Below are 13,218 nucleotides of genomic sequence, written 5' to 3' on the forward strand. Positions count from 1 at the left end.
ACCAGGGGCCCTATGCATTAGAGAAATACTGTTCACCCTGGGGGTTTAAAACCTCCATGTAGGCTACGGAAAGGGGGAGGCAGGAGAGGAAGAAAGAGTGGAGGAGAGAAGGGGACTTGTAGGAGTAACAATTCTCAGGAGGAACCTTGAAGAACCTCCTGATTGGGTCCAGTGGAGCTTCCATTGTTTGCCTGTCTTTGACATCTGAAGTTCATTATGTCCAGGGGCTGAGGTTTGTCCGAGGAATCAAACTAAGAACATGTGTAGAAGAGAGGGAGAAATTCCCCTTCTCTTCAAAAGCAATGAAAGCATTTATTTTCTTTCGCGGTGTTTCCTGATCTCATATCAAAAGCTGTATTGTTTCTTTGCTCACAGGGTGCCCAACGTTTTGGCAGCTTGTAATTCGGTTGCACCCCAAGAAACCAGTGATGCCTCTTAAAACAAACAGTGCGTTCACCAAGTGTCCACCCGTGCTGATCGTTTCTGAACATAACAGATCATTATTATTCCACATACTGGTTGAGAATCAGATAAAAATGGGCATCATACTAATTCCAGAATTATTGTGAAGAGGTTCGATTTGATTGCTAAGACATTTTCAGTAGTCACCGTGGACTCTGGTCGGGATCTATGAGCCGGTGAGCAGACAAATCATCTCCTCCAGAAGTGATACCATTAAGATTCCAGCGATAAGATTGACTTTTAAAGGCTGTAAACTAGAGTTTGAGATGTTTGTCTTGTACATGAGCTGCACACTACAGTATGTCCATATTAAAAATAGAAATCTACTTGAATTACGAGACCAAATTCTACTATCAAATTACATTTAAGGTCCTAAATTAACACTAATGTTTTGTATGGGCAACTAATATTATTTGTACACTTTGAATATCACCAATTCAAAGATATTTTTATGAATGTTGGTAATGCATTTTGGCTACTGTTGACTTCAAAACAGACACTTCACAAAATGTATTTTAAAGTCATACAGGTTTGAAACAACATGGAGGTGAATACATGATTATAAAATTGGAATTTTTGGTGTAAACTATCACTTCCTTGCATAATGTTTTTTTGTTGGGCAACATGTTAAACTTGAAATTGGTTGCACTAGGCAATAAAAAAATAACACTGAGGCATTGTACTAACGTCACTCTCATTCTTGACATATGTTGACATAAAAAGGAATTCCCATTAATTTTCTTTTTCAGAGCTTTAGGGTTTGTTTGAGTTGTGGAAATTGTTTCTTTACGATGTCAACCATCAGATAAGAGCCATTCAAACTTTGTGGCATAGGTCCAACTGATCTTTGAAACGTAACTTTCTGCTTTGATGATAGTTTTATCTTTACTCCTTTGTAGCAGTTCTTTTCTTGGACCTTAGAAACATCAACAAATAGAAATGGTATAGTAAGTCAACAGGAGCCCTTAGGAATACACCAATGTAAACTGTAGAAAGGTAGTGTACTGTATCTGCTTTGAGGGAGGTTGATTAAATGATCGTTCTATGTATTTTATTTTTTGTAGTTTTGTCATTAATTCTGTAGAAACTTAACACAGAAACGAAAAAAAAAAGTGTGAGAGGTTTGTAAAAAGCATGAAAAATTCTTAAGTTGATTTTATTGTTTCATTTCAAAAAAAGCATTTTGTCAAGAGGACAACCAATTTAGAAATATAATCTGAGAATCTACAAAATAAGTGAAATATATTTATATATATATAAAAAAAATCCAAAAACACAAATAGTCACACAGCCAAAATCCAAAGCATTATGATCCTTTTCCAAAAAAAAAAAAAAAAAAAAAAAAACGGAACAGAGCAACAAAATGAATCAAAATAATATTTACAGTACAATAAAATGTCATAGTATTTACATTAAGGCATTTCAATTACACAAAACTTGTCAAATTCCACTTCACAAAGCCAATGCAATAAATACATCGGTTTTACAAGAAAGAACCAGTTGATGCTTTAACCCTCTCCTAAACGTACGAAAGGCAGCCGAATTGCGGTAATGGTGAAATAATGATATCCTGCTGAATTTGTTTTGTCTTTTCATGAACAAGAAGTTTAAGCATGTGCTGCTAATCGAAACAAACATGAAAAGGCACTTTAAGATGAAATGTGTTCAAAAGAACAGTCACTGTGGTCTCGTACATTCATAAGCTTATGCATCAATGACAGTAGGAAAACCAATGGTCGGCATGCTTCTGTGTGTAGAAAGGAGACTGTACAAATCACACAGCCTTCTAAAGCCCTTTTCCACCTCTGACTGCTTTTTCTATACCATTGCTTAATAATTCATGAAATAATTGCTGTTCAGTAGCAGCACATTATCATCCAAAGCTATAAAACACTTCAACTAAAAAGAGGGAATTGCTTGTGTACCTGAAACCCCGGTATATGAGCAGTAACTATTCCAGTGATATATATTAAAAGCATTCATCATACATAGATATTCATCTTTTCCAGTCAAATTCAAGTGCAAAGTGAAAAGGGGAGTTCTGTCTTAGTGCTTTGCAGATGTACGAGGCGAAATCCAGTAACTTTATAAGGTTTAAAAACATCTCATCTTCCAATTAGAGGACGAGAGCCGAATCTCATGTAAAACGCAGCTTATCTGTATTAAAGAGAATGTCGAAATGAGATGAGGGTCCTAACGGAAATGTGTTCTATACATCCTAAATATAGAGGAAAGAGGACACTAGATTTCGCGGTAATATCAAAAAGCTTTTCAGTTTACAGTCGACAGCTCTCGACAGGTCAGAGACAGAAGATTACCCTAAACATTATAAGGTTCGTCGAGGTGTAGAGAAAGATACACGTCATTTTGTTATCGCTTCAAGTGCATAATAATAACAATAAGTATGTGTGGATTTTTCAGTTAGTGTGTTTTAGTGTCTAGTTCTGGTGCCTCTTCATATGCAGGGCGAGATGATCGGAGCGAGAGAAGCTGCGGCTGCACACGGCGCACTGGAAGGGTTTGGCTCCCGTGTGTTTCCTGAAGTGACGCGTCAGCTCATCGGAACGAGCGAACCGCCAGTCACAGCCCTCCCACGTGCACCTATACGGCTTCTCACCTGAACACAGAACACAATGGACACCACATTTGGTTAGGTACATACAGTCACGAACACGACACGGAAGAAACTATCATTCATAGTTAAAAGAAAACAGGTTTCTGTTCACTAATACATTAGTAATACTAAATGAGTAATCTGTGTGGGCAGGGTTTCTCTGTCATCGCTATAGTTACCATAACAAACATACACCGAGAGGTGTGGAGGACATAAACTTCACTTAACTCAATCTCTAAGATTAAAGTATTTCAGTATTTTGGTATGTTTGTGGAAGCTGACAAGACTCGACTGATATTCGGCCATAAATAGCAGCACAATGTTTGTCTTTCTAGAACTCGGGTTTAGAATGTATTGTTTGTAAAAGATGATAAGGTTATTTCTTTTCTCGACCAAAAATCAAGTCGTTTTATCAATGCTTTTGGAAAATCCTGCTACAGTAGCTCAACACGTGCATTAAAATAGGTATTCATATAGTCGATGGCAGATAATACCAATGCAAATCTTACATTTAGACTTCTCTAGAGCGATTATGAATATTGTGACTTTATTTTGTATCTTTAAAGGGACAATTCACCCCAAAATGAAAATGCTGGCATCATTTACTCACTCTCTAATTATTCTCAACCTGTAAGAGTTTCTTTCTTCTGTTGAACACAAAAGATGATATATTTAAGAATGTTGGTAACCAAACAGTTACTACGTGCAGGTACGCACATAAGCCAAAAATGTGAACGCAACAATTATTTACACGTTAAGCATTTTCCTCTCATACAAAGAATGCTTAATGTACCGGAACATTGATCATAAAAGACCACATTCCACCTTACTAATACAGCATAAATTATGCAGAAAAACTGATGAACCCAACATATGAACTTTAAATACTGTCCTAAGGCATGAGCGTTTTCTTCATTAGGTTTTTCTAAATGGAGGAAAATGCTTAACATGCAATTAAACAAGTTGCGTTAATATTCTGGCCTCATCTGCATGTCTTTTAGTATCACTGTCTTACTACATTAAACAAGCATTTAAAAAAAAGGCTAAAAAACTGTTTAAGCTTCTAGGGAAGAAAAATTTTAGTTGTTATTTGTTGAAATAAGTGTAAACATACAGTATGCTAGTGTCTGTCTGCTAGGGATCGATCCTGCAGTACCGATATATCGATACTGATGCAAGTATCGAAGGTATCGATAGTCAAATAAAAAAATATAGATACTAAGGTGTTTTATTTACCAGTGATTATGTTTATTTAACAAAAATAATAATAATGCGTACAATATGCATTGAATTGTAAGCAAATAATTGTGTAGGATAGAACTATTTTCCTGCTCATCTGAACACACGCAAATGCTGCAAGACAGAACCAATCTATCACAGAGTGTTCACTCTCTTCTGACTGCATTTCCCAAAAGTATCATAAGAAAGCATTGATGCTTTTGGGAACAGCAGCCCAGAACAATTCTTATCAGGGGACATATATGTTTGAGTTATTTCACATTAAATAATCTGAAATAACCACAGCCTACATAGTACAATAAAAGCACATATTGATCATGTTCTGTTCTATAATGTTAGTATAAACCACTGTCTGAATATAAAATGTTGCATTTTATGCATGCAACAGCCTGTCACTGGCAGTCCCTTATGATAATGAAGCTAAAGTGACAGTAGTTCAACTAAATTTGTAGATTTCCGTGGTTAACACTACAGTAAACATATTGTATAGCCATGTAAACAAAAATATAACCTAATAAATTGCAATTAAGTTTTACTGAAAGTTAAAATGCACTTAATATATAAAGTTAAGTGGGTGTCTTAACCCATTTTACTCTTTTTAATTTAATAATTTAATACATTTCATAAATGAAAAGTTCAGTTTAGATGTATCATATCTGTATCGGTATCAGCGATACTGACCTTTAAAAGTATTGGTATCGTATCGAAGACAAAATGAGTGGTATCGCACATCTCTACTGTCTGCTGAATATAACCCACATTCTATGATTCTCTTCCATGGCCATGGAAGAATTTATATTTACAATGAGAACGATTATACTTCATCATTAAAACAAACAAAGAAATGGATCGACTTGCTTTAGAAACAGTCAGCGCTCTGAGACGTGCTCTTAGGACTGCGCATGTGCACTGGGCTGAGAAATTAGCTTTTTATAATGCTTTTTGAGCAAAAGTAACAATTTATGACAGTTGTTGTAAGATTTCTTCTGTGATTTCAAATATAAAATTTAATCGTAAGCATAGTGAACAGTTTTGGAGAATTTGATGTTTCCCCGTTCAAAGAGATAGGAGCTGCACTTGGATGCCCGAGAGGTGTTTCAAAGATGGCCGCCGAGACACATGACTTGTCTTAAAAGGACTTTGGCATGACGTAGCTTCACATTGGCTTTTAAGTAAAAACAGACTACAAAGAGTGATACTGTAAGTTAAGGAGTTTCAACCTCATGCAGTAGGTGTGGCGCTCAAAAACAATTAAGCAGCTTAACGTCAGAACATGTGCCTGTCGTGAGCTTAAACGTTTGTGATGAGAGCCCTGAACATGAATCCTGTAATGACTTGTTTGGGTATCTCATCTTGTGCGCTGTCTGCCTGAGGCCCCTCTCTTCTCTCCAAGGACTGGTTGGATTGGGTTTTATCTTCATTGGTTATCTGGACATGGTGCGGTTTTTCTTAGTTAAATAAAATAGAAGTGATGTTTATCTGTTAATTAATCATACCTGTTCAAAATAACAAGATAGTGGTTGATGAAAGTTTTATAATATTACTTCATATTTTTAAGTAATAGTACTTAATATTGCTAAATGAGTGATAATGATTGTTAAATATACACTACTATTTAAAAGTTGTATTATTATTTAAAAAAAATTAAAAAAATAATTCAGCAAGGATGTTTTATATTAAAAGAGAACAAACTGAAGTTTGTGGTCCAAAACATTAAGATTTACAACAATTTAAGGTCTGTGCTCAAATACTGTAACAAGTATAAAAAATTAAAAAAAAAAAAAAAATGTTTTTAATTAAAATTATAATTTAATTAATTTAAAATTATTGAGTGAGCTTTGTATAAGTATTTTAAGATTTAGGATTTTTGTGCATTTATTTTAAGCTGTTTTGTGTATCTTGGGTAGCAAAAATGTTGGCATCATTAAATTGACCCAACCTGTTTTCAAGGAGACAAAATAAATAAGTAAATTCATTACTTATTACAAATGTATTACAAACTAAATGCCATTATTATTTTCAAACTGGCACTTGCATTGTGTATAAATCTCACGTTGACAAGCTGTTTATTCAAACAGAGCTAAACTGTCAAAAGCCTAAATCGTGCCATGTCAAGTCTTTCAGAAAAGAGTGGGTGTTGTTATCTTATCATAATATTGCTTTACAACCAGTATGAGCCTGTAATTAGACTCAGGAATTGGTAACATAAATCTATACCTTCGAAATGAAAATGGCCTGATAAGTGCAGTAGTTGATCAGTTGATTAAGTTCACATACCAAAGGCCACATTCCGGAATGTATTAATATTCACTTCTCTGGGTCAAACGAGGTCTGCTCTCCTGTTTACTTCCATTTAGATCCTAAATCTATATCTTCAAATATATTTTTATAGAGACCGAAAATGTTTTTCTACTGATAATTTCAAATGCTGGCTATAGGTCAATCAAATATTGGACGTTATAAATTGATATGGAAAAGGGAAGTAGAATAGGCTGTTCCTGCTTCTGTATTTGGGCCTGGTTTTGGAGCAGTATTAGGAAGCGATGCAGGATAGCTTTCAGGCAGCGTGCAAGAATGAACGCATGTGCATGCCAACAACGCACTTCTGCCCAGCAACATGACAGTAAAGTGCCAAAACAGGAGGCTAGCTTTATCCAACATAAATAAAACCATTTTTAATTGGGGAACTCTTACCAGTGTGTGTCCTCAAATGAGCTTTCAGGTGGGACGACTTGGTGTAAACTTTCTTACAACCTAAAAAAAGAGAACAGCTTTTGTTAGTAACAACAGTAAGTATTTGCGCGTGCAAAAAAAAAATGTTGGGAAGCTGTTCAAAATGTATATAAAAAATTGTAAATTATTAAAAATTCAAATGATACATTTAAAATATTAAAAATGCCATTTTTATTATTGACGAACAGTATGACGAGAGTGTGCTTTAATCTTTCAGAGACCAAAAAAGACTATTGATTATTAAAATAATTATACATGATTCATTTTTATAAATTATCAGTATTAAAAACAATGCAATCAATATGCTTGATGCATAAACAGCATGACAAGAACAAGCTTTATCTTCTGAGAGAAATAAAAAAAAAAAAATCTTTGGAGATTAAAATATTAGAAAAAACTAAAATATTATTGAAATAATTATGAATTATAATACATTTTAAAAATAAATTATTATTGATGCATAAACAACATGACAACTGTGTTTACATTTTTAGAAGATAAAAAATGTTTTGAGCCTGCTGATAAAAATATTTATAAATAAATATCATATGCTTGATGCATAAGCAGTACGAGGTTTAATCTTTTCACAGATAAAAAGCTTTAAGGCTTTGGATAGCAAAAAATAATTATTAGAATAATATAACGATTACTACACATTTCAGTAATAAATTATAAAACAAAACAATGCAATTTTAATATCTGATGCATTAAAAGCAGGACATGAGAGTGCATTTTTTGTATGTCTTTCTTTTTAGTCACCAACACAAAATCAGTTGGTTCACTCATCGCCACAGTCACATATAAGAGCATCCTGTTATTTGGTTTCAGTATGCTTTCTTTTCCAATTAGGAATCCAAAGCCCATTTCATGTCGTTAGCAGTAAAACCCCACTCAGAGAAGTAAAGCAGTGATGGGTTCCTAATTGCGATGCTCGTTGCTTCAGACATGCAGCTTCTTAGTGTAAATGCACTATTAATGGCACTGTGAGGCTCGTCTGTTTTACAATTTGTCCAGCCAATTTGATGCAACAGGATTCAATAATAATCAGCCTGACGTCAACTCTTTGGCATTCAATTTGAGCACTGGTTAAAAGGCTTTGGCCGTCTCTGAATTATTTAACAGTGGATTCAAGCGTGTAAGAAAGTGCAGTAGAAAGCATCACAGTGCAGAAAACACCACAGCATCTTGTCAATTTGGCTACATCATGATTTTGATATATGGCTCCAGTTCAATTGAAAATATTAGTTTGTACCTGGAAAATCACAGTGGTGTATCCGTCTTTTCTCGAGGTCTGGGTTTGTTCTTCGGTTGTAACGGACAGGCATTGACCCAGTGGTGGCTGGAGCTCGTGTCGAGGCGGGTGTTGGGTGACTGGGCGCATGGACAGCCATTTTGGAGGCAATGGTGGCGGCGTAAGATGGTGGTGGTGTCAGATTGTGAAGAATTTCCTTCTGTCTGTCAGGACTACCAGGTTCTGAAGTGGGAGGCGAGGGGGGAAGATAGGGCATTTTGAGCTGCGAGTGGGCCTGACCCTGAGGATGCATAAAGTGGCCCGGGCCGAGAGGGTAACCGGACATGCCACAGTACGTCTTGGCAGCAGTCTGTTGGGTCGCTAAGTGCAGGTCATGGAAAGTAGGCATCTGTGAGGGTACAGAGTGAGCGTGAGGGTGGGAGTGCGGGTCGGCTTGATGAGGGACATCCAGCTCTGAGCTGAGGAGCTGGAAAAGCGGCCCGTCCTGTGGGATGTCAAAGCCTTGCATCTCCTGCTTGATAAAGACCCCCGAGTTATCGTCCATGCCGTTGATTTCAGAACCCGAAGTGGAGTTGGAGTTAAAAATGCTGGTGAAATTGGGCAGAGCAGATGAAATGGGGCCGTTTGAGCTCACCGGGCACTCGGGATGAGAGAAAGGTGCCGCTACAGGTTCAGTTTTGATCTGGCTGGGGACCGAAGGCCGAGCTGGCCGGCACATCCCCGTTCTTAAATAAGCAATGTCAGGGAGGAAGACATTCATGTTGATGCTGTAAGGGGAACTGTGGTCGTCCCCGAAAAACTGGTCCATTGCAGAAACGCTCTCTCGTCTTGACTTCTTTGGGTCAGGGAGAGCCACAGGTTGTGGAGACAGATATTTATCCATCTCTAGTTTAGCCTATAGAGCAGAAGAGAGAGTACAATACAATTGTAAATGCAGTTGTTAAGGCCATTAAAGGCAAACAAGATAAACAGATTTCAGAATAATAATGGCTGGAATATTGCACACGCTGCTTTCTGTCAGCAAAGCTGGCAGGATCTCCTGGGACTGTTTGTGTTTGCCAAGCACAAACACGGTATACATCAAATTTTAGAAAAGCTTGCAGGAATGCAAATGTTCACTTACTGTTACAACAATGGCCAGCATGCCTGCTTACTCAGCTAAAATAATATATAGACTACTGAACAGAGCACACACTTAATTTAGCTTACAATATAAATCTGTTTTGCATAGAAAACATACTTTTTATTCCCCAGTACACTTGTGCTTTGTGATTATTTGCGGTGTTATAGGGATAAAAAAATAAAATAAAATAAATTATTCATATGAACAAGCATGTTGGAGCAGGTAAAACTAAATATTTAATATAGCTCTAGCAATAAACTGATTTATTGGCCAGGCTGAGTAATTAGGAAATATTTCCTTTGTTTCCTCTTAAATTGAGGACACTGAAAACTGACGACTTTTCAAACTATATTATGGGCTACGGTAAGTCAATGGTAAATAGAAATAATAAATGGTAGTAGAAGTCAATTAGCCTTGAATGTTAGTTAAAAATAAATTATGATAATAAAATAAAATAAAACTACATTTTAGTGAAAAGAAAAGGCAAGTATTAGCAAAGGTAAAACTAAATATATACATCTAACGATAAACCGATTTATCGGCCAGGCTAAGTAAATTACCGATATTTGGCCATTATTAAGTAACCGATAATCATTTCTACTAAACAATTAACAGACAGGTCTTTAACTCTTATAATAATGAATCATTTCTATATATTCTATATTTATTGATATAAAATGTATCTCATTTTGCTGCCATTGAATGTTTTATTTTTACAATATTTGCCCTACCAAGATGAATGAGTGAAAGTTTGAGTTTCACTCAAAGTCAAGATATAAAACCTAAAAATCAGAACTTGAGGTTTTAACAGTTGATCTGCGATTTGTGTATGTATTGAGAGCATGAATTGTTTGTGCTGCTTTATGGAGCAGTCAGGGGTAAAGCATTTATCAAGTCTTCTTCAATATGTCTCTGCTACATTCCACCTTAGACTGTAAAACAGCGCTCATACCACAAGCTCAAAACAGACTTGCTGACAGGTGGAAAGCATGTTGGAGAGATTGCTCAGCCTTTCCAAATAAATGCCTTCCAATTATCATAAAACCGTAAACAGCAGAAAATAGTAAATCAAGACTCATTCATTACTTCCTGAGAGTAACATCTATGGAGTCAGAGAAATAAACATGAGGGAAAATAAAAACACTGACACACATACAGACTCTCGGAATGCAAGAGCTTTTTAAATGCTCTTTACGCGGCTGCTACACATAGCTATTTCTGGATTTAGATCTTCCAGCTGTTCGCCGGACATGTATCTCTTTCACAAGTTTTCAGATTGAGGCTCTGCGTTGCTGGGAAGTTTTAGCAGCGCGAGAGCGGCGCGCGTGGGTGAGGAGAGGGAGTCAGTTGTTGACGGTACGGTAGCCAAGAAACCAACTGCAAGCAACTGACAGGAGTCTGTGCTCTCCCCGACCCAGCCCAGACTCTCCCCTGCGTTACAGCCACGGGGAAATCCCAAAAACATCACCAAATCCTTCTGAGATGCACGAGTGATTCTTCATCGGAGGACGCTTTGGACTGTTTCAAATTTTGAGCAGTGGTGACTCTTCATTGTGCTAGCACTATGTGTTATGGTTATGACATTTATGCAGGCTATTATTTATTTACTTACTTAGGCTATTGTTTGTTTGCATTTGAAGATTTGGGTAAGCGCTAAAGTAGCCAACACAAGTTGCGTAGAAGATCAAATTTTAATTTCTAATAAAAAAATAAACCTACATTTAAATTCACGAATAATAACCTTTTTTTGGTAATAACACATAGAAAAATCTATGCAGATCATGATGTAAAAATGTATTTATCATCTTTCATTTTTAAACTGACCTGGTGTAATTGATAGCCTAGACAAATGAATGAATACATCAATTAGATGACGTTATGATGGAAATTATAGCGATTAGTTGTAATAAAAATAGGAGCAGAGATTACTTGTTAAAATTGGCCTGTATACACTGAAATACGTTCTTATGACAAAGTGTAGAGTTATCTTGAATTTAACAATTTTTGAACGTTTATTGAAAATATGAAAAGTAAAATTCAAATTTCCAAGAATCTGATAATGTAACATTTTAGCAATTTTTAGTAATTAAAACGACTAACAGTTAAGGCTAAGAAAAGTTACATTGATTTTAAACTAAATTACATTTACAATTATCGTATAGAACAAATTCACAAATGAAAGAATGGCACATGGTTTGATGTATTTGATGGGGCATGATGCTGATGGGACTGCAGGCGTGCAGCCTGCCGCATCATCCTCAACGGCCCACCTTTCACGAGACTGCATTCATGCATTTGATCTTTAATGCATGCAGGATACAGTCGCATCTGAGCAAAACCAAAACGTGAAGCTCCATTCAAAGAACTGATAAAAAAATTATATATTACCTGAGAATAGTCGTTTGGTAAGGTCCTTTCCGTGTCGGGATTCTTGGTTTCAAAAGAAAACAGAGAGGAGTCCTCTTGAAAGCCGTCGGATAGTGAGGGTTTGAGAAGCGAGAAAAAGTCATCTTGTCCTGGTGCGAGCGCAGCGCTCATCGTAAGAAGCGTAGCGGCCATAAAGCCGTGGATGTGACGGAGAAAGGGTCCGCGAGATGTGTTCGGATAGACGTTGAGGAAGGGGAGCTGAGTGTTTGGTGCATGGAATGACACCCACCGTGGCTCTATGTAGCTACGCGCTTTCGGTAGTAATGTCCCGTTTCGCTTCGCTCTGTTCCCGGAGCTCCGGGATATATGTGTATCATCGCTGAAGGGCGGGGCCTCACGCTGACAGTCACTGAGAAAGTGACTACACCTTTACTACTGCTCTTACTGTAATAGCGCAACAGACCCGTCAAAACACGGAGTTAAATCTGTCCAACCCTTTACGCATTTCTTTCAGTATTTAAATAATGACAGCAGTGCAGCATATGCTACTTAATAAAATAACAACTGACTATAAACAGAAATAGCCTAATGTGTTTGAAATGTAACGTTATTCGTTATTTTTACAAGTTAATTCAAAGTGCATTTTCTAATAAAGCATTCTTCATTTTATAAAATACATAAAAAGTCTGTTTGTCAAAATAACCAGCTACAGCAGACAAGTAAATATCCTAACTATAACGAATCGTAAAAAAAAAAAAAAAAAAAAAAAAAAAAAAAAAAATCTCTTTCAGCGAACGAACGGATAGCCTAATTCTTGAGAGTCGGTTCTTTTAAATGAACCAACATACAGCATGGCAATGGTTGTCCGATTCGCGACTCTTTTAATGAATCAATAACACTTATGAATCTCTTATTGGATTAATGTATCCATTAGTCACTTACAGGACGCAAATATTATGTTATGCTGTACTTAACGTGAAAGGCTACACGTTATGACTTAATATTATGTTTTTAGTTATTATTAATGCACGTTTAAAATTTAGGGATACAATTGTTTAGTAGGTTGTTTTTATGAGAAGGCATACATTGGACAATATTCAATCGGTATTTTTGTCGCCTCAAAATGCTATACATGTTTTGCATTAACTTTTTATTTTACTTACTATTATTATTATTAACCTATTATTATATCTGATTTGTTTTTCCATTTGTTAATCTGAAATCTCATCTGAGATCTCATCATCTGGTAACTGACTTCCAAGAACTGTAAATATCCTACAATAATTTTCCCCCTCCCAAATATTTATTCATCGAAAACACTAAATAATAGTTCATGAAACCGTTAAAGAATGGAATCCTCAAATCCCTTACGGTTCTCATCTTTAATAACTAGATACAGCTGCTACCAAGTTTTAAATGCGTGTCTGT

The 13,218-nt window shown here is 36.2% G+C and overlaps 1 protein-coding gene across 1 annotated transcript; it reads right to left on the reverse strand.

Annotated features, from left to right (window-relative positions):
- Window positions 1-1,607: 1,607 nt before the first annotated feature.
- LOC127949190 (Krueppel-like factor 5) lies at window positions 1,608-12,349 on the reverse strand. Its single transcript, XM_052546190.1, has 4 exons — window positions 11,812-12,349; window positions 8,301-9,195; window positions 7,010-7,069; window positions 1,608-3,079 (listed from the first exon to the last, which is right to left on the reverse strand). The coding sequence occupies exons 1-4, from the start codon at window positions 11,980-11,982 to the stop codon at window positions 2,901-2,903; spliced, it is 1,305 nt and encodes a 434-aa protein (XP_052402150.1). The 5' UTR covers window positions 11,983-12,349; the 3' UTR covers window positions 1,608-2,900.
- Between the last annotated feature and the right edge of the window lie 869 nt (window positions 12,350-13,218).

Source organism: Carassius gibelio, chromosome B1, assembly GCF_023724105.1.
Source record: "Carassius gibelio isolate Cgi1373 ecotype wild population from Czech Republic chromosome B1, carGib1.2-hapl.c, whole genome shotgun sequence".
Lineage (NCBI taxonomy): Eukaryota > Metazoa > Chordata > Actinopteri > Cypriniformes > Cyprinidae > Carassius > Carassius gibelio.

What these genes read in the sequence shown, in the direction of transcription:
- LOC127949190 (XM_052546190.1), bottom strand. Translation starts at nt 11,982, where the DNA reads ATGGCCGCTACGCTTCTTACGATGAGCGCTGCGCTCGCACCAGGACAA. An exon ending in TACCAAACGACTATTCTCAG is followed by an intron (nt 9,196 to 11,811) that starts GTAATATATAAT and finishes TCTGCTCTATAG; the next exon opens with GCTAAACTAGAGATGGATAA. An exon ending in ACACCACTGTGATTTTCCAG is followed by an intron (nt 7,070 to 8,300) that starts GTACAAACTAAT and finishes CTCTTTTTTTAG; the next exon opens with GTTGTAAGAAAGTTTACACC.